Raw genomic sequence first — 21,825 nt, 5'->3', positions numbered from 1 at the left:
TCCACTCATCTAGCTCTTTCAATATTCAATTGGTTTCAATGAGCTCCCCATTCATTCTTTTAAACTCCAGTGAGTAAAAGCCCAGAGCCATTAAACAGTCCTCATACATTAACCCTTTCATTCCTGAATCATTCTTGTGAACCTCCTCGGGACCCCCTCCAAAGTCAGCACATCTTTGCTTAGATAAGGAACCCAAAACTGCACACAATTCTCCAAGTGCAGTCTGACTAATGCCTGATAATGCCTCAGCATTACGAGATGATGAAATAGTCTGTCTTGTTGCTGCTCCTTTCATAACTTTGAACATGTTTTTCCTTTTGAGCAGTTATCTGATTCCTTTTGAAAAATCTTGTTGACTCTACATCAACTGGTTCTTTAGGCAGTGTGTTCCAAACCACAGAAAACAATTGTGAAATACGGGAACATTAAAATCCGCTGCAGGGGCCCACTGCACATTCTCTCAAGCCTTCTCATTGTTTGGAACATAGGACATGGAAGATAGAACAATGTATCAGCCTCTGCCACCACCTCTGGCAGACATTTCACATACCCACCACTCTGTGTAAAATACCTACCTCTCACACCCCATAATGCTTTCCTACAATCATCTTAAAATTAGGCTACCTCATATAAGCCAATTCCGCCCTGGGGAAAGGTCTCTGGATGTCCATTCTATCAATGCCACTTATCATCTTGTACATCTCTATTAAGTCATCTCCCAGTTTCCTGTGCTCCAAAGAGAAAAGTCTTCGCTTGCTCAACATATCTTCGGTCTAATATTGGTGCCCACTCCACTTTGTTACTCTCTAGATGTTTGCCCTCCCATAAAGCTCAAATGAGGCCCAGTAGAAACTCAAACCACCACATCTCCCCCCTGGTTCTGATGCACTGTGACCCTTGAAAGACAATCCTGAATTTAAAAATCTCAGGTGACCCTCTTTTCCGAATGAATCTGGAGAAGGTAGGATTCCAGTAAAGGATTCTGATGGATCGGGAATTATGGAACTGAAAGAGGAGGCTTGTTGTTTGGGGTAAGGAGAATTTCATCATCATTATCATGTGCCATGTCGTATGACATGGGTGATCATAATCTTGTGACCATAATTGTTCCTGGTAAATTTTTCTCCAGAAGTGCTTTGCCATTGCATTCTTCTGGGGATGTCCTTACAAGATAAGGTGACCACAGCCATTATCAATACTCTTCAGGGATTGTCTGTCCGGCAACAGTGGTCGTTTAACCAGAACTTGTGATATGAACCAGTTGCTCATACAGGCATCCACCACCTATTCCCATGGTTTCACATGACCCTGATTCAGGGAAGGGGCTAATCAGGTGATTTACCTTCCCAAGGTGACCTGCAGGCTAGCAGAGGGAAGGAGCGCCTTATACCTTCTTTGGTAGAAATGTATTTCCACCCTGCCACCCAAGAGGACAGTTTAGGAACTCAGTAATAGCAGAAGAAAAAAGTCAAATGATGGCAGTTTCAAAATTCATTGAGCCAGGGCAAGAGCAGGATAGAAAAACACAAGAGATTCTGCAAATGCTGGAGATCCAGAGCAACTTATACAAAATGTTTGAGGAACTCAGCAGATCAAGTAGTGTCAATGGAAGGCAATAAACTGTCAACATTTTGGGCTGAGACCCTTTATTAGGACTGGAAAGGAAGGGGAAAAAAGCCAGAATAGGCAAAGCAGGAGGAATACAAGCTAGTATGTGACAGGTGACCAATCCTTTTTATGTTATATGCCAATAATTTAGATGACACAATTAGAAATATAGAAAATCTACTGCACAACACAGGCCCTTTGGTTCATAATGCTGTGCCGAACATGTACTTACTTTAGAAATTACCTAAGGTTACCCGTAGCCCTCTATTTTTCTAAGCTCCATGTACCTATCCAGGAACCTCTTAAAAGACCCGATCATATCTGTCTTCACCACCGTTGCTGGCAGCCCGTTCCATGCACTCACCACTCTCTGCACAAAAAAAAAACTTACCCCTGACATCTCCTCTGTACCTACTTCCAAGCACCTTAAAACTGTGCCTTCTCATGTTAACCATTTCTGTCTTGGGAAAAAGCCTCTGACTATCCACATGATCAATGCCTCTCATCATCTTATATACCTCTATCAGGTCGCCTCTCATCCTCCATTGCTCCAAGGAGAAAAGTCCGAATTCACTCAACCTATCCTCATAAGGCATGCTCCCCAATCCTGGCAACATCCTTGTATATCTCCTCTGCACCCTTTCTATAGTTTCCACATCCTTCCTCTAGTGAGGTGACCAGAACTGAGCACAGTACTCCAAATAAGGTCTGACCAGGGCCCTATATAAATGTAACATTTCCTCTCGGCTCTCAAACTCAATCTCATGGTTCATGAAGGCCAATGCATTGTATGCCTTCTTAACCACACAGTCAACCTGCGCAGCAGCTTTGAGTGCCCTATGGACCCCAAGATTCCTCTGATCCTCCACACTGCCAAGAGTCCTACCTACCTTCTTGATTAGTCAGGGTATGAAGGGATATGAGGGGAAGACAGGAGATTGGAGTTGAGAGGGAAATAGATCAGCCATATTAAAATGGCAGAGCAGACCCGTTGGGCCAAAACGGCCTAATTCTGCTCTAATGTCTTATGACCTTATGGTTTTATGATACAACAAGAAACAGAATATAAACATTAGAAAGTCTGCAGATACTGGAAAACCTGAGTAATATGAACAAAGTACTGGAAGAACTCAGCAGGTCAAGCCGCATCTATGGAGAGGAAAAAAACAGTTGATGTTTTGGGCCAAGACCCTTCTTCAGGACTGGAGAAAAAAAGTTGAAGAGTAGATTTAAAAGGTCAGGGTCTGAGCTCAAAAGATACTGCCTGGCCTGCTGAGTCCTCATGAAGAGTCTCAGTCAAAATCGTCAACTGTTCACTTCCCACCACTGGTGCTGCCTGGCCTGCTGAGTTCCTCCAGCATTTTGTATGTGTTGCTCCAGATTTCCAGCATCTGCAGAATCACTTATGTTTAATGTTAAAATGGTAATTAATACCTAACTAAACTAACCCCTTCAGCCGACACTATGTATGAACACTGTGGAAGACAGGTTTTTCGGTATACCTCAGCACGTGACTATAATTCTAAACCCAGTACCTATCCAAGTGTATTCTAAATGGTTGGGTTGAGGTATTCTCTTACCTTGGCAATTCATTTGCAAACATTTCATCACCATACCAGGAGACATCATCTGTTCACTGTTAATTTGTCGTGTGCCCTCCGAAAGGTTGGCCTTAATATACGTATCAATCAGCAGATTGGTTGTTAGTATGGAAGCTCAGTTGCGATGTGGCAAGGAGATATCATCACTGATTGGTTGTTTGATAAACTCTGTGCGTTGTGGTCTGGAAGTTCGCCTGCAATTGCTCAGAAATAGGATTGAGATCTTCATGCCTATTTACAGAGTTGTTTGAAGAAAGCTACGCTTCTAGAAATTCTCTTGAAGCCGTGTGTTTGGATGTGCCATGACTTTCAGTGATGCCCAGACGAATGTGCAGCCCTCTCGATCCCATGTAGAGACGAGGGAGAGTTGGTCATGCCACTTCACAGCCAATCGATGTCCATGGATGTTTGTGGATAGTTTTCTCTCAGTTTCTCCCAAATGAATTGCCAGGAATGGAGAACAACTCAACCCAACCATCAACCACCCGAGCTATACATCTTCTGAAAGTATGTTAAATGTTGTCGCCTCAACTGCCTCAACCTCTTTCTCATATAAGAGAGTGGAGTTCACACTCTGTGACATTCCTGATAAAGGCTATGTGATGCACTCTGCTCGTGAAATGAGGTTTCACTGGATTCAATAGCGTCCAGAACATAGAGCACAGGTCATAGCATGTAGAACATAGAACAGAGAACAGAGAACATAAAACATCACAGCATAGTTCAGGCCTTTCGAGCCGCGATGTTGTGCCAACCTTGTAACCTAATTCCAAGATCAAACTAACCCCTCCTTCCCACATAATCCTCTATTTTTCTTTTATCCATGTGCCTATCTGAGAGTCTCGTACCACCTACCCTAGCAGTACACACACCAACCACTCTCTTCATAAAAATACCTACCTCTGACATTCCTCCCTATGTTTTCTTCTAATCACCTTATAATTATGACCCCCGCATAATTTGCCATCTCCGCCCTTGGGAAAAAGTCTCTGGGGTTGGCCACTCAATCTATGCCTCTTATCATTTTGTACATCTCTATGAAGTCACCTCCTATCCTCCTTCACGCCAAAGAGAAAAGTCCTAGCTTGGTCTTCATAAAAGAACATCCCTTTAGAACAGAGATGAAGAGAAATCTTAGTTAAAAGGGGTGAAGAAATAATGGAATGGAGATGGCTAACAAAACCACATAATTATAACACACAGTTACAACAATACAACAATACCATAACTTGATGAAGAACGAGCCATGGCACAGTAAAAAAGTTCCAAGTCTCTTCGAATGTCCCACATCTCACGCAGACGGGAGAAGGAAGAAAACTCTCCCTGCCATGCCCGACCACAGTTATTATAATTATGTGGTTTTGTTAGTTTTTTCAGTCTTGGTCTGTCCTGTGTTTTGTGATATCACACCGGAGGAATAGTGTATCATTTCTTAACGCATGCATTACTAAATGACAATAAAAGAGGATGTGTCCTCATAATCTAAACTATCAAATACAGTATTGAAAGGCCAAAATGATTAGATGTGGAGAGGATGTTTCCAAGAGTTGGGGAGTCTATGACTAGAGAGCACAGCCTCAAAATAGTGCAGGAATCCCCAACCTTTTTTATGCCATAGCCCAATATCGTTAAGCAAGGGGTGCATGAACCCCAGGATGGGAATCCTGGAACAGAGATGAGAAGGAATTCCAAACATGCGAAAGTCTGTAGATGCTGAAAATCCAAAGCAACACAACAACACTAGAGAAGCTCAGCAGGTCAGGCAGCATCTACAGAAAAAAATCAACAGTCAACTTTTCTGGCTAAGACCCTTCTTCAGGACTGAGAAGGAAAGTGGAGGTGCCAGAATAAAAAGGTGGGGGTAGGGAAAGGAGGCTAGCTGGAAGGTGATAGGTGAAGTACATGGTCGAAGGGTCAGAGGGCAGCAAGGATCACAGAGGGGCAGCAGTGAGAAAGGGTCTCACTGAACTCCCATTAACGAGAAGATTTAAACTTCTTCAGGGTAGGCATCCCTCAAAGAGACTTCGCAGTGAGCAGCAAGTCATAAATCTGCAGATGCTGGAATCCCAGAGCAACGCACACAAAATGCTGGAGGAACTCAGATCTGTGCAATTCATTGCCATAAATGGCTCTGGAGACCAATTACTTGAGTACACTTAAAGCAGTGCTTAAGAAGTTCTTGATTTGTAAGGATGTCAAAGGTTACAGGGAGTAGGCAGAAGAATGGGGCTGAGAGAGATAATAAATCAGACACGAGCAAACTCAATAGACCGAATGATCTAATTCTGCTCCTGGGTCTTATGGTTTTATGGTCTGTAACTATATCACAGGCTTGAGCATACACCCAAGGGTAGACTGCAGCCCCTGCCTCTCTCCATCCCGAGCTCTAATTTGAAGAATGGATCATTTTAACACATCTGCTTTTATCTTCTAAGGTTGTCGGCCTTTGTACTGAGGTGCTTCTTACAGGCACGGGAGTTTATCTACATCGACTCAAGTGTGTTGGACAGGGTTACATCCTGGATAATAAGGTACCAGAATAAAAGTGGGGAGTTCCTGGAACCGGGGAGAGTGATTCATACAGAGCTACAGGGCGGACAGAATGGACCCATCACTCTCGCAGCCTACGTACTTACAGCCCTCTTGGAGGATCCAAAAATCAAGGTTCCTGAATGATTTCTTTTCAGAAACAGAATCCAAATCAGAATCAGGGTTAATATTACCATCGCATGTCATGATATTTGTTATTTTTGTGGCAGCAGTACATTGCAATACATAACAATAGAGAAAAAACTGTGAATTACGGTAATTATATATTATATATATATAAAATATATATAATTACTGTATGTATGTGTATATACACACACACACACACACACAGAGTAATATATATATATATAATAGCTAATTAAATAAGTAGTGCAAAATAGAAAAAAAGTGATGAGGTTTCAATGTCCATTTAGAAATCATATGGCGGAGGGGAAGAAGCTGTTCCTGAATCGTTGAGTGTGTGCCTTCAGACTCCTGTACCTCCTCCCTGATGGTAGCAATGAAAATGAGGCATGGCCTAAGTAAGGTGGGGGGGGGGTCCCTTAATGATGGACATCGCCTTTTTGAGGCATCACTCCTTCAAGATGTTTTGGATACTACGGACACTAGTGCCCATGATGGAGCTGATTAATTTTACAACTCTCTGCAGCTTATTTCAATCCTGTGAAGTAGCTCCTTCCGCTCCCCCCACCCCCCCACCAGATGGTGATGCAGCCAGTTAGAATGCTCTTCACTGTACATCTGTAGAAATTTGCGAATGGGTCTGTGTTCATATGGAAATGAAACCGAGAGTGCTGGAAATACTCCTGAAAATAATCCACATTCACAGATCCATACATCCCTCAAAGATGCTATGCCAGTTAGTGGCTTAAGAAAGTGTATGGTGTGTTGGGGGTCATGAGTTGGAGGACTGAGATCAAGGGCTGCTAGGTAATGCAGTTCTATAAAACCCTGGTTAGACTACCCTTGGAATATTGTGTTCGGTTCTCAAAGATCAAAGTAAATTTCTGGTCTACAGGAAGGATGTGGAAGCTTTAAAGAGGGCACAGAGGAGATTTACCAGAATGCTGACTATATTAGACGGCACGTCTTCCAGGGAAAGGCTGAGCAAGCCAGGGCTCTTCGCTTTGGAGTGAAGGAGGATGAGAGGTGACTTGATAGAGGTGTACAAGATGATAAGAGGCACAAACCCGAGACTTTATTCCCGGAGTGGAAATGGCTAATACACAAGGGGACATAATTTTATGGTGATTGGAGGAATGCAGGGGGGGATGTCAGAAGGGCATTTTTTACACAGGGAGTGAAGAGCGCATGGAACACACTGCCAGCTGTGGTGTTAGAGGCAGATAGCTTAGGAGCAGAATGTTTAAGAAGCTTTTAGATAGGCACATGGATGATAGAATAACGGATGGAAGTGTAGGGGGGGGCAGGGTTAGATTGATCCAAGAGTAGGTAGAAATTTGACACAGCATCGGTGGCCAAAGTGCCAGTGCCGTGCTGTACCATTAGTTGTCATCGTGGCTATCCCTCGAGGTCGAGGATGATGGTCTTCGTTCTGTTGATCTACTTATGGGCTCTCAAGTGGCTTATGAGTCCAATCTTGGCTTTGAAAGTTCTTCCGCATTCAGGACAGATAGTTCCAGATGGCAGATCGGGCTTTGGTTGTTGCTGCCTCTCTTTCCATTTTCTTTTCTTTTCTTCTAATTCTGCACATCTGTTGGCTTCGAAAGTTGCTGTTCCTTCTTGGATGATGGCTTGCCAGAGTTTCCTGTCCTTGGCATTAGTTTCCCAATTGTTGATGTCGATGTTACATTTCTTCATGTTGGCTTTTAAGATGTCTTTGAATCTCTTCTGTTGTCCGCCTCTTTTACGTTTGCCTTCTTTAAGCTGGGAGTAGAAGATTAGTGCAAGTTGAGGGAAATATAGTCTGAGGTAGAGGGGGGTCTTTCAAGAACTTGATGGCAGTGGGGAAATTGAACCTTGAAGTGAGGGTCTTCAGGCTGCTGTACCTTCTGCCTGATGTCAGTATTGAGGAGAGGGCATGGGCCGGATGGTGGGGGTCCCTGATAATGAGTGCTTTCTTCCTGAGACAACACTTTATTGGAGATGTCTTTGAAGTTGGGGAGAGTTACACCTATGATTGAACTGTTCTGGTTCTGTAACATGGAAGCTGGGCTGGTTAAATAAAAACAATGAGTCAAGAACTCAGAGTTGTGCAGCAGAGAAACTGCCATTCGGCCGGTCAATGAAGAACCTCTCAGATGGTCAGTTGGGAGACGTGGTCATAAGTAGGGAGGATGAGGTAGGAAAGGAGATGGGTGAGGGAAGAGCGGTGACATGGAGAGCTAGGAACTGTCATATATGTAGGGGCCACCGAAGTCAGGATTGGAAAAAGCTGCAGGAAGTTATAAACTCAACCAGCTCCATCCCGGGCACTAGCCTCCCCAGCATTGAAGACATCTTCAAAAGGTGATGCCCCAGAAAGACAGCATCCATCATTAGGGACCCCCAGCAACCAGGACATGCCCTCTTCTCATTGCGACCATCAAGGAGGTGAAGAAGCCTGAAGACACAGACTCAATGCTTCAGAAACTGCTTCTTCCACTACGCCATGAACACCACGTCAGTATAGAACATAGAACATAGAATAGTACTGCACAGTACAGGCCCTTCGGCCCACAATGTTGTGCCGACCCTCAAACCCTGCCTCCCATATAAACTCCACCTTAAATTCCTCCATATACCTGTCTAGTAGTCTCTTAAACTTCACGAGTGTATCTGCCTCCACCACTGACTCAGGCAGTGCATTCCACGCACCAACCACCCTCTGAGTAAAAAATCTTCCTCCAATATCCCCCTTGAACTTCCCACCCCTTACCTTAAAGCCATGTCCTCTTGTATTGAGCAGTGGTGCCCTGGGGAAGAGGCGCTGGCTATCCACTCTATCTATTCCTCTTATTATCTTGTACACCTCCATTATGTCTCCTCTCATCCTCCTTCTCTCCAAAGAGTAAAGCCCTAGCTCCCTTAATCTCTGATCATAATGCATACTTTCTAAACTAGGCAGCATCCTGATAAATCTCCTCTGTACCCTTTCCAATGCTCCCACATCCTTCCTATAGTGAGGTGACCAGAACTGGACACAGTACTCCAAGTGTGGCCTAACCAGAGTTTTACAGAACTGCATCATTACATCGCGACTCTTAAACTCTATCCCACGACTTATGAAGGCTAGAACCCCATAAGCTTTCTTAACTACCCTATCCACCTGTGAAGCAACTTTCAGGGATCTGTGGACATGTACCCCGAGATCCCTCTGCTCCTCCACACTACCAAGTATCCTGCCATTTACTTTGTACTCTGCCTTGGAGTTTGTCCTTCCAAAGTGTACCACCTCGCACTTCTCCGGGTTGAACTCCATCTGCCACTTCTCAGCCCACTTCTGCATCCTATCAATGTCTCTCTGCAATCTTTGACAATCCTCTACACTATCTACAACACCACCAACCTTTGTGTCGTCTGCAAACTTGCCAACCCACCCTTCTACTCCCACATCCAGGTCGTTAATAAAAATCACGAAAAGTAGAGGTCCCAGAACAGATCCTTGTGGGACACCACTAGTCACAATCCTCCAATCTGAATGTACTCCCTCCACCACCACCCTCTGCCTTCTGCAGGCAAGCCAATTTTGAATCCACCTGGCCAAACTTCCCTGGATCCCATGCTTTCTGACTTTCTGAATAAGCCTACCGTGTAGAACCTTGTCAAGTGCCTTACTAAAATCCATATAGATCACATCCACTGCACTACCCTCATCTATATGCCTGGTCACCTCTTCAAAGAACTCTATCAGGCTTGTTAGACACGATCTGCCCTTCACAAAGCCATGCTGACTGTCCCTGATCAGACCATGATTCTCTAAATGCCTATAGATCCTATCTCTAAGAATCTTTTCCAACAGCTTTCCCACCACAGACGTAAGGCTCACTGGTCTATAATTACCCAGACTATCCCTACAACCTTTTTTGAACAAGGGGACAACATTCGCCTCCCTCCGATCCTCCGGTACCATTCCCGTGGACAACGAGGACATAAAGATCCTAGCCAGAGGCTCAGCAATCTCTTCTCTCGCCTCGTGGAGCAGCCTGGGGAATATTCCGTCAGGCCCCAGGGACTTATCCGTCCTAATGTATTTTAACAACTCCAACACCTCCTCTCCCTTAATATCAACATGCTCCAGAACATCAACCTCACTCATATTGTCCTCACCATCATCAAGTTCCCTCTCATTGGTGAATACCAAAGAGAAGTATTCATTGAGAACTTCACTCACTTCCACAGCCTCCAGGCACATCTTCCCACCTTTATCTCTAATCGGTCCTACCTACACTCCTGTCATCCTTTTTTTCTTCACATGATTGAAGAATGCCTTGGGGTTTTCCTTTACCCTACTCGCCAAGGCCTTCTCATGCCCCGTTCTTGCTCTTCTCAGCCCCTTCTTAAGTTCCTTTCTTGCTTCCCTATATTCCTCAATAGACCCATGTGATCCTTGCTTCCTAGACCTCATGTATGCTGCCTTCTTCCACCTGACTAGATTTTCCACCTCACTTGTCACCCATGGTTCCTTCACCCTACCATTCTTTATCTTCCTCACCGGGACAAATTTATCCCTAACATCCTGCAAGAGATCTCTAAACATCGACCACATGTCCATAGTACATTTCCCTGCAAAAACATCATCCCAATTCACACCCGCAAGTTCTAGCCGTATAGCCTCATAATTTGCCTTTCCCCAATTAAAAATTTTCCTGCCCTCTCTGATTCTATCCTTTTCCATGATAATGTTATTTGCTCTCTTTTTGCACTACTTATTTAACTTATTTTTAATATATCCTTTTTATTGTAATTTATAGTTTTTAATATTGTTATGTATTGTAATATACTGCCACTGCAAAACACCTATTTAATGGTATATAGTATGCCAGTGATATTAAACCTGATTCTAAGAGTTTCACAGACACATACTTCTCCCTCCGCCAATGTGCCCTGAGCATTTTTGTATTTATCTAACCAAACTTTAATTTATTCTGTGCTTTGCTTCTCTGCATAAAGAAGCTAAAAGTGGAAAGGATTGTCAAATGTTAATGGAGTTTGAGTTTTAGTTTTTTAAAATTTACTCTAGCCTATAAATGATTTTTTTTTTCAGGTTACTGCCTTAGCTCAGGTATCAAGTGCTGTCTCATATCTTGAAGGCAAGTTTCGCGATGGGATCCGTAGTAACTACACCCTGAGCCTCACAACATACGCACTAACTTTAGCCAAGAGTTATCTCGCAAAAGAAGCGCTCGATGAACTGAACCGGAGGGCAGACCAACAGGGTAAGACGGCGGAACAATTATTCCGAAATAAGAGTATTGTGTTTCCTTAGGTTGGAATGGTCTTTGGTTATGGCTAAAGAGTGACTGATGAAGGGTCTCAGCCTGAAACATCACTGCTTATTCCTCTCCATACATGCCTTCTGACCTGCTGAGTTCCTCCAGCACTTTTGTGTTTGTTGCTCTGGATCTCTAGCATCTACAGAATCTCTTGTGTTCAGGACTGACTGAGAGTGTAGCTGTTAGCGCGATGATTTAGAGCACACTTCCTGCCAGATCAGGGTGCACTTCCTGGAAGAAGTTTGCACATTCTCCCCATGACTGCGTGGATTTCCTTCAGATGCTCTGGTTTCCTCCCACATTCCAAAGATGTACAGGCTAGGGTTAGTGAGGTGTGGGCATGCTGGAAGCACCAAGACCCTTGAGGGCTGCCCCCAGATACAAGCGATGCATTTCACTGTAGGTTTAAATGTAAATGTGACAAATAAAGCTAAAAAAATTAAAAAACTACACATACACTTCTATCAGGAATGCCTTCTGAATCCATTAAAAGGGTCAGACTGGACCTGAAGCAAAGTATTCAGCAGATAAAGCAGCATCTGTGGAGAAAGACCACATCATGTTTGGTGTGGATGCCTTGGACTGAAGGGCCAGAATTGATACTTTATTGATTCAAAAATAGACTGACATGTCTATCCACGGCCTCCTCTACTGTAAAGATGAAGCCACACTCAGGTTGGAGGAACAACACCTTATATTCCGTTTGGGTAGCCTCCAACCTGATGGCATGAACATTGACTTTTCTAACTTCCACTAATGCCCCACCTCCTCCTCATACCCCATCCGTTATTTATATACACACATTCTTTCTCTCACTCTTAATTTTCTCCCTCTGTCCCTCTGACTATACCCCTTGCCCATCCTCTGGGTTCCCCCCGCCTCCCCCTTTTCTTTCTCCCTGGGCCTCCTGTCCCATGATCCTCTCATATCCCTTTTGCCAATCAACTGTCCAGCTCTTGGCTCTATCCCTCCCCCTCCTGTCTTCTCCTATGATTTTGGATCTCCCCCTCCCCCTCCCACTTTCAAATCTCTTACTAACTCTTCCTTCAGTTAGTCCTGACGAAGGGTCTCGGCCTGAAACGTCGACTGCACCTCTTCCTAGAGATGCTACCTGGCCTGCTGCGTTCATCAGCAACTTTGATGTGTGTTGCTTGAATTTCCAGCATCTGCAGAATTCTTCGTGTTTGAGTCAATATTTTGGGTTGAAACCCTTCATCTGGATGGGGAGGATGGAACGGGATTAGACAGTAGAAAGGTTCAGAATCAGAATCAGATTTATTAACATGTGTTGTGCAATTTGTCATTTTGTGGCACCAGTGCAGTTCCATACATAAAGTATACCATCAATTATAATAAATATATTTAAAAAGGATAAATAAGTACATCAAAAAGGGAGCAAAAACGCTGCTCATGGGTTCAATGTCCATTCAGAAATCTGATGGCGGTGGGGAAGAAGCTGTTCCTCAAACACTGAGTGTGTGTCTTCATACTCCTGTAGCTCTCCTCTGATGGTAGCAACAAGAGGGGAGCACGTCCCGGCTGGTGGGAGTCCTTCAGGATGGATACCGCCTTTCTGAGTCTTCACCTTTTGAAGACATCCTCGGTGCTGGGAAGATTAGTACACAAGAAGAGCTGGCTGAGTCGACAATCCCTTGCAGCTTTTTCCAATTCTGTGCAGTGGCCCTTCATACGAGATGGTGACACAGCTAGTCAGAATGCTTTCAACTGTACATCTGTTGAAATTTGTTACAGTCTTTGGTAACACGCCAAGTCTCCTCAAACACCTAATGAAATATAGTCGCTGTTGTACCTTCTTTGTAAATGCCTCGATATGTTGGCCCCAGGATAGGTCTCCAGAGACGTGCAAGAGTCTTTTCTGAACTTTGTGAGCGTCTTACCAAGTCTTCTCAAACTCCTAATGAAATATAGCCACTGGCTAATAAAGCCATGAAGTCTTTGCTTTCTGAGTATCATTGTGTACATTTCTGGCTAGTGGAGACTATTTTCTTCATCAATCCTCTAAGCAAGTTTGATCAATTAGTAACAAAACAGAGGATGGTGTGAACACTCAGCAGGTCAGGCAGCGTCTGTGTTGAGAGAAACAGTCAACATCTCAGGTCCACAAGCCTTAATGCAAATTGTTTTGTTAAATCTATCATGCCTTACGTAGAAGAAGAAGATCAGCTTTATTTGGCACAGGTCAACATCAAGGCGTCTTGGTAGTACCAGTGGTTAACGTGACACTATTACAGCTCGGGGAGTCGGAGATTGGAGTTCAATTTCGGCACCGTCAGTAAGGAGTTTGTACATTCCTTCCCATGAGCGCATGGGTTTCCTCTGGGTGCTCCAGTTTTCTCCCACAATCTAAAGGCCTACCGGTTAGTACGTTAATTGGTCATTGTAAATTGTCCAGTGACTAGGCTAGGGTTAAATAGGAGCGTTACTCCAGGAAGATCACAACCTTGCCGGAGAGCTGTGTTAGCTGGAGTCGGGGTCCTGTGCTTTGGCTCTTGGTAGGGTCACCCATGCCAAATAGGTCAAAGGGTAGAGGCCAGACTAAGTGTAGTCTACAGGTCCTCCAGATTCGGGGCTGCCCCAAGCGCCAGGTGGTGTAACAGGCAGTGAGTATATAGGTGGGTTGCTAGGGTCGGTAGGCTGGAAGGGCCTGTTTCTTGCTGTGTCTCTAAATGAAAATCAATGCATTAGTTAACGTGTAATGTACCACAAGGAGTGCAGGACACATAGCAGAAGTGTTCACTTCAGATAAAGACCAGTTCATTATCTGAATAAGACAAAATCCTTGTTATTCTAAGCAGGGCTTCTGGAAAATATCTTTGCATTCATTTAGATTATGACAGACAACAGGATTTCACAAACCAAGACAAAATACCCAGCATTCTGAAGTATGCGTGTGTGGTTTATGTAATTGGGTTATCAGATAAAAAGTGGTGAGCAGGGACGTTGAAACCGACAGTGAAATGCGTTGTTTGCGTCAAATCAAATCTGCTAGGAGTGTGCTAGGGGAACCTTACTGAGGATCACCATGCTTCCAACACCAACACAGCAAGGCCCACAACTCACTGACCTTAACCTTAATCGTACGACTAACCCTAACCCTCGGAATGTGGGAGGAAATTGGAGCACTTGGAGGAGGACATAAAAACTCCTTACAGACAGCCTGGGAGTTATTTCAAGTGTTAAGTTGCCTGGGTGTTGAACATGGGAGAAGGGAGAAGAGAGAATGCCTGAGGAGGGTGAGGCCTTTGACTCTGCTGACAGTGAGAAATACACTACATACAGAGTACATAGAGTGGAGGCTATGTGAATCATCTGTCATCTGATTTCTGAATCGACATTGAACCCATGAACACCACCTCACGTCTTTATTATTTCCTATTTTTGCACTGCTTATTTTATTTAACTATTTAATATATAGATATACACTTACTGTTGTTCACAGTTTTCCTTTTCCCTCTATTATCATGTGTTGAGGGAGCCCGCAAATGTCACCAAGCTTAACGTAGCATGCCCACAGCTCGCTAACCCTAATCCATTTTCTTAGGAATGTGGAGGGAAACCGCAGCACCCAGAGGGAACTCATGTACTCATGGGGAGAACTTACAAACTCCTTACAAACAGGGGTGGGAATCAAACTCTGATCTTAAAAAGGGCTAATCGCTGCACTACAGTGCTGTCCTGTCTACGCCACCCTTCAGACTTTATTCCCGGGACTGGGGATATCGGGAGCTTCCTTCTAAGCAATTCAGACTAAACATTCCTCCTTGTCCATTCCCTCAATCTCAGCTGGTGTAAAGTATTGGTCATCGCCCGTGAACAGACCTTCACGGTGGATGCGGGATGTCCTGTCATCCGACATTGAGGTGGCTGCCTACGCTCTGCTGTCATACCTGAGGCAGAGCAGACTCTCGGAAGGCATCCCCGTCATGCAGTGGCTCAGTCAACGCAGGAACCATCTTGGGGGCTTCTCCTCCACCCAGGTACGCCCATCGCCTCTGCTCCCTGTGTGTTCTCATTGATATGGATGCAATAGACAAGAGGTATGCAGTGAGCAAAGTGGTCATTCTGGCATTCATAGCAAGAGGATTCGAGTACAGGAGCAGGGAGGTACTACTGCAGTTGTACAAGGCCTTGGTGAGACCACACCTGGAGTATTGTGTGCAGTTTTGGTCCCCTAATCTGAGGAAAGACATTCTTGCCATAGAGGGAGTACAAAGAAGGTTCTCCAGATTAATTCCTGGGATGGCAGGACTTTCATATGATGAAAGACTGGATCGACTAGGCTTATACTCATTGGAATTTAGAAGATTAAGGGGGGATCTGATTGAAATGTATAAAATCCTAAAGGGATTGGACAGGCTAGATGCAGGAAGATTGTTCCCGATGTTGGGGAAGTCCAGAATGAGGGGTCACAGTTTGAGGATAAAGGGGAAGCCTTTTAGGATAGAGATGAGGAAAAACTTCTTCACACAGAGAGTGGTGAATCTGTGGAATTCTCTGCCACAGGAAACAGTTGAGGCCAGTTCATTGGCTATATTTAAGAGGGAGTTAGATATGGCCCTTGTGGCTAAAGGGATCAGGGGGTATGGAGGGAAGGCAGGTACAGGGTTCTGAGTTGGATGATCAGCCATGATCATACTGAATGGCGGTGCAGGCTCGAAGGGCTGAATGGCCTACTCCTGAACCTATTTTCTATGTTTCTATGTCATTTGTATCACTCCACCCATTTTGGCTCTCTGAATTCATGGTTAAAGTAGTCCCACCCCGCTGGTAGTTGAGGTTAGACAGACATGGGTTGTGTTCTGTGGAGCATCAGAGCTTGAGGGGAGACCTGATAGAGGTCTATAAATTGATGAGGGATATGGTCAGGGTAGAGAGTGCCTTTCTCAGGGTGGAAATGACAAGTATTACAAAGTCCAAAGTAAATTTATTATCAAAGTACGTAAATATAACCATATACAGCACTACCCTGAGATTCATAGCTACAATACTGGAGGGCATACAGTAACTTGAGGTGAGAGGGGGGAAGTTTAAAGGAGATGTGCATGGAGCACCCTGCCAGGGTTGGTGGTGGAGACAGGCACATTAGAGACATTTAGGAGAGTCTTAGGTAGGTTCATGGATGAAAGGAAAATGGAGGGCTCTGAAGGAGTGAAGGGTTAGGTTGATCTTAGAGTAGGTTAAGAAGTCAGCACAACATCGTGGGCCGAAGGGCCTGTACTGTGCTATAGTGTTCTATGAGCAGGTAGTGTAATGGCTGACAGATGTAATAATCCATATCTCATTGGGGAGCTTAATGTAAAGAAACCATTAGGTGGCAGTGATCATAATATGATTGAGAATTCATACTGCAATTTGAGAGGGAGAAGCTTAACTCACATGTATCAGTATCACAATGGAATGAAGGGAATTACAGAGGCATGAGAGAGGAATTTGCCCGGGTGGATTGGAGGAGGATACTGGCAGGGATGACAGCAGAGCAGAGATGGCTGAAGTTTCTGGCAATAGATCGCAAGGCACAGGATAGATATGTCCCACAGAAGAAGTTGTCCTTAAGTGGCAGGGGTAGACAACCGTGGCTGACAAGGGAAGTTAAGGACTGCAAAACAGCCAAGGAAAAGGCGTACTAGGTAGAAAAGTTGAGTGGGAAGTTGCAATATTGGGAAGCTTTTAAAATCCAACAAAAGACAACTAAAAAAGCCATAAGAAGGGGAAAGATGAAATATGAGGGCATACTAGCCAATAATATAAAGTAAAGTTAGGTTAAAGTCTGTCCCGAGCCTTATAGGCTCATCAGGCTGGTGCTTATGCCGGTTTCTGTGACGTGAAGCGACTGAGAGTACGACTCCCCCCACCCCCCCACCTGGATAGGACGCCTCTCTATCACGAGGTTAATAATATAAAGCAGGATACTAAAAGATTTTTTCAGTTAGATAAAGAGTAAAAGGGAGGTGAGATTTAATATTGGACCACTGGAAAATAATGCTGGTGAGGTATTATTGGAGGACAAAGAAATGGCAGATGAACTTAATGGGTACTTTGCATCAGTCCTCACTGTGGAAGACACTACCATTGTGCCTGAGGTCCGTAAGTGTCCAGGAGCAGCAGTGAGTGCCTTTGCTATTAGAAAGGAAATAATGCTAGGCAAACTCAAAGGTCTTAAGGTGTATAAGTCACCTGGACCAGATGGACTACATCCCAGAGTCCTGAAAGAGGTTGCTGGAGAGATAATGGATGCATTGATCATGATCTTTCAAGAATTACTTGATTCTGGCATGGTCCCAGAGGACCAGAAGATTGCAAATGTCACTCCACTGTTTAAGAAGGGAGGAAGGCAAACAAAAGGAAATTACAGGCCAGTTAGCCTAACATCAGTGATTGGAAAAGTGCTGGAGTCTATTATTAAGGATGAAGTTTCGAGGTACTTGGAGACTAATGATAAAATAAGCCAAAATCAGCATGGTTTCTGTGAAGGGAAATCTTGCCCGACAAACCTGTTAGAGTTCTTTGAGGAACTAACAAGCAGGGTGGACAAAGAAGAGGCTGTGGATGTTATTTACTCGGATTTTCAGAAGGCATTTGATAAGGTGCTTAACAAGATAAAATCCTAAGGTGTCACAGGAAAGATATTGGCATAAATAGAGGAATGGCTGACAGGCAGGAGGCAGTGAGTGAGCTGCGGCTTTTTTCTGGTTGGATGCCAGTGACTAGTGGTGTTCCTTGGGGGTCAGTATTGGGACCACTGCTTTTCACATTGGTTGTCAATGATTTGGATAATGGTATTGTTGGCTTTGTGGCAAAGTTTGTGGATGATACGAAGACAGGTGGAGGGGTAGGTCGTGCTGAGGAAGCAATGTAATTGCAGCACGACTTAGACAAATTGGAAGAATGGATAAAAAAGTGATTGATGGAGTACGGTATTGGAAAATGTATGATGATGCACTTTGGTAAAAGGAACAACAGTGTGGACTATTTTCTAAATGGGGAGAAAATTCAAACATCAGAGATACAGAGGGACTTAGGAGTCCTCATGCAAGACTCCCACAAGTTTAATTTACAGATTGAGTCTGCGGTGAAGAAAGCAAATACAATATTGACATTTATTTCAAGGGGAATAGAATATAAAAGCAAGGAGGTAATACTTAATCTTTGTAAGACACTAGTCAGGCTGTACGGAGTATTGTCAAGAGTTTTGGGCCCCGTATCTTGGAAGATGCATTATCATTGGAGAGAGTCCAGAGCAGGTTCAGAAGGATGATTCTAGGAATGAAGGGGTTAACATATGAGGAGCATTTGGCAGCTTTGGGCCTGTACTCACTGGAACTTAGAAGAACGTGGGGGGATCTCATTGAAACCTAGTGAATGTTGAAAAGAACTAGATAGGGTGGATGTGGAGAGGACGTTTCCTATGGTGGGGGTATCCAGAACTAGAGGGCACAGCATCAAAATTGATGGGCGATCTTTCAGAACAGAGGTAAGGAGGAAATTTTTATTTAGCCAGGGAGTAGTGAACTGCGGTGGAGACCAAGTCCATAGGTATATTTAAAGCCGAAGTTGATCATTTCCTGATCAGTCAGGGAATCAAAGGACATGGCGAGAAGGCAGATGTATGGGGCTGAGTGGGATCCGGGGTCAGCCGTGATGGAATGGTGGATAGACTCGGGCTAAATGGCCTAATCCTGTTCTACGTCATATAGTCTTATGCTTTTATGACACATATTATTCATAATAGAAACTGTTTTACAAAATTCACAAACACCATCATTGAGTTATTGTGTTCATTTAAGAGACAATGTTTGACACAATGATGTCAGTGTGAGGCAAATGCTTTTGGTTTGTTCGTAATGAAAGTCAAGAGCTGCGGCTTTTGTTAAAGCATATAAAATAACTCTTGCATGATTTATTCACAAAATCCTACAAATGTTCTACATTCGGAAGTGTTGTTTACAGAAAGTGGTAGGTGATTGGAAGACACTGTTGTAATGGAGACAAAATAGTCCTCATTCAGCCACAGAATTGTACCCATTTCTTTGCACTGTAATAATGTTATGCTAACCGCTATGCTACTGTTAAATTGTTCACATCTGTGTACTTCAGGAGGTGAGGAGAAACTCCCACATCTCCTTCTGATTGTGATCACTTACATCTGATCGCCCATTCCCCTCTGCTTCTCAACAAACAACCCCCATCTTCTCACCTTCTTCCCATCACCAAGGTTTATCATAGAACATAGAACACTAACGCACAATGCAGGCACTTTGGCACTTTGATGTTGTGCTGACCTTTTAACCTTCTGCAAGATCAATCCCCCACGTAGGCCTCTAGTTTTCTTTCTTCCATGTGCCTATCTAGCAGCCTCTAATGTATCTGCCTCCATCACCAACCCTGGCAGCACATTCTATACACCCATCTCTCTCTATCTAAAGAAAACTACCACTGACATCTCCCCTGGACCTTCCTCCAAGCACTTTAAAATTATGCCCTCTCATATTAGCCATTTCCACCCTGGGTAAAAGTCTCTGGCTGTCCACTCTATTTATGCTTCTTACCATCTTGTACACTTCTATCAAATCACTTCTCATCCTCCTTCACTCCAAAGAGAAAAGCCATAGCTCTCTCAACTTTCCCTTACAAGACATACTCTCTAATCCAGGCAGCATCCTGGTAAGTCTCCTCTGCACCTTCTCTAAAGCTTCCATGTTCTTCTTATAATGAGGCAACTAGAGCTGAACACAATATTCCAACTGTGGTCTACACAGAGTTTTGTAGGCCTGCAATGTTATCTTATGGCCCTAGAACTCAAACATCAATGATTCTTTTCAACCCAAAACACTCAATTCCTTTCCTGGCACAGTTGCTTCCGCCTTGCTGAGTTCTTTCAGTTGATTGTTGCTTCAGTATCTGCTGTCTCTGTGCCCTCTTCTTCACCCTATCCAGAGTGCAAATTTACTCTCTGTTGGTTTTCTGAAAATCTCATTAATCTCAGTAATTTCAGTCAACCAAGTTGGTAGATGTGTGAAATTCTGGAGGGTGCTCGGAAGATAAACACAGCAGCTCTTTGACCTTATTTCATCCGGGGATTTTGTGGAGATCTTTCCCAGATTTGCTTACAGGGATGCCTGTTTTGCTCTTGATTCCAGGACACGGTAGTGGCACTCCAGGCTCTATCGCAGTTCGCGGCAGAGAATATTGCTCCTTCGACAGACCTGGAGGTGTCAATCAGCGGACCTGGGCTCCCTGACCCGGCAACCTTGACCATCTCCTCCACAAACATGTTTGTCCTGCAGAAAGTGGAGGTACCTACTGGAAGGATATCAATCAGATTGAAAGAGTGCAGAGAAAATTTACAAAGATACAAGGACTGGAGTTAAAAGGAGGACTTTTAAATCTTGGAGTGGAGGAGAATGAGGGGGAGATTTGATAGATCGATACAAAATAATGAGATAGGGTAAATGCTTTCTCACTGAGGTTGGGTGAGATTAGAGCTGGAGGTCACAGGTTAAGGATGAAAGGTGAAATATTTAAGGGGAACGTGAGGGGGAACTTCTTCACTTAGAGGCTGTGGAATGAGTTATCAGCAAAAGTGGTGTCACAAACAAGAGAAAAATCTGCAGATGCTGAAAATCCAAGCAACACACAGAAAATGCTGGACAAACTCAGCAGGCCAGGCAGCATCTATGGAAAAGAATACACTCGACACTTCAGGCTAAGATCCTTCATCAGGACACTTTGAGTCCTGATGAAGGGTCTCGGCCCTAAACGTCGACTGTTTACTCTTTTCCGTAGATGCTGCCTGGCCTGCTGAGTTCCTCCAGCATTGTGTGTGAATGCCGGTTCAGTTTCAACATTTAAGGTGGATAAGTGCAGCTACCAGAGGCAGTGCTTCACAACTCAACAACTGGGCTTCAATCCTGACTTCCACTGCTGCCCACTGAAGTATTCCACATTCCCTCTGTGAGCATTCCCTTTTAGAGTCACAGAGCACCCGAGCACAGATACAGGCCCTTTGGCCCCAAGGAGTCTGTGTTGAACTATTACTGCCCCTAATCCTGTCAACCCGTACCATAGTCTGTCATACTCCTCCCATCCATGTACCTATCCAAACTTCTCTTAAAAGTTGCAATCAAACCTACATCCACCATTTGCGCTGGTAACTTGTTCCACACTCTCACCACCCTCTGAGTGAAGAAGTTCCCCCCCATGCTCCCTTAAACATTTCACCTTTCACAATTAACCCATGAACTCTAGGTCCAGTCTCACTCAACCTCAGTGGAAAAAGCCTGTTTGTATTTACCCTATCAACACCCCTCATAAACCTGTTTAACCTCCCCCTATAAGTCAGTCCGTCTCAGATGGTTAGATAGATAGATAGACATACTTTATTGATCCCGAGGGAAACTGGGTTTCGTAACAGTTGTACCAACCAAGAACAGGGTATAAATATAGCAATATAAAACCATAAGTAATTAAATAATAATATGTAAATTATGCCAGATGGAAATAAGTCCAGAACCCGCCTATTGGCTCAGGGTGTCTGACCCTCCAAGGGAGGAGTTGTAAAGTTTGATGGCCACAGGCAGGAATGACTTCCTATGACTCTCTGTGTTGCA

The 21,825-nt window shown here is 44.1% G+C and overlaps 1 protein-coding gene across 1 annotated transcript in view; it reads left to right on the top strand.

Moving 5' to 3' along the window:
* Positions 1-21,825, top strand: part of cd109 (CD109 molecule) — a 255,125-nt gene that overhangs the window by 199,641 nt on the left and 33,659 nt on the right. Inside the window, exons 25-28 of the mRNA XM_072267001.1 lie at positions 5,645-5,873; positions 10,969-11,140; positions 15,002-15,195; positions 20,356-20,511. Coding sequence (XP_072123102.1) covers positions 5,645-5,873; positions 10,969-11,140; positions 15,002-15,195; positions 20,356-20,511 — 751 coding nt within the window. The remainder of the gene's footprint in view (positions 1-5,644; positions 5,874-10,968; positions 11,141-15,001; positions 15,196-20,355; positions 20,512-21,825) is intronic.

This window comes from Mobula birostris, chromosome 8, assembly GCF_030028105.1.
Source record: "Mobula birostris isolate sMobBir1 chromosome 8, sMobBir1.hap1, whole genome shotgun sequence".
NCBI lineage: Eukaryota > Metazoa > Chordata > Chondrichthyes > Myliobatiformes > Myliobatidae > Mobula > Mobula birostris.
This window is presented reverse-complemented; position numbering and strand designations above follow the sequence as displayed.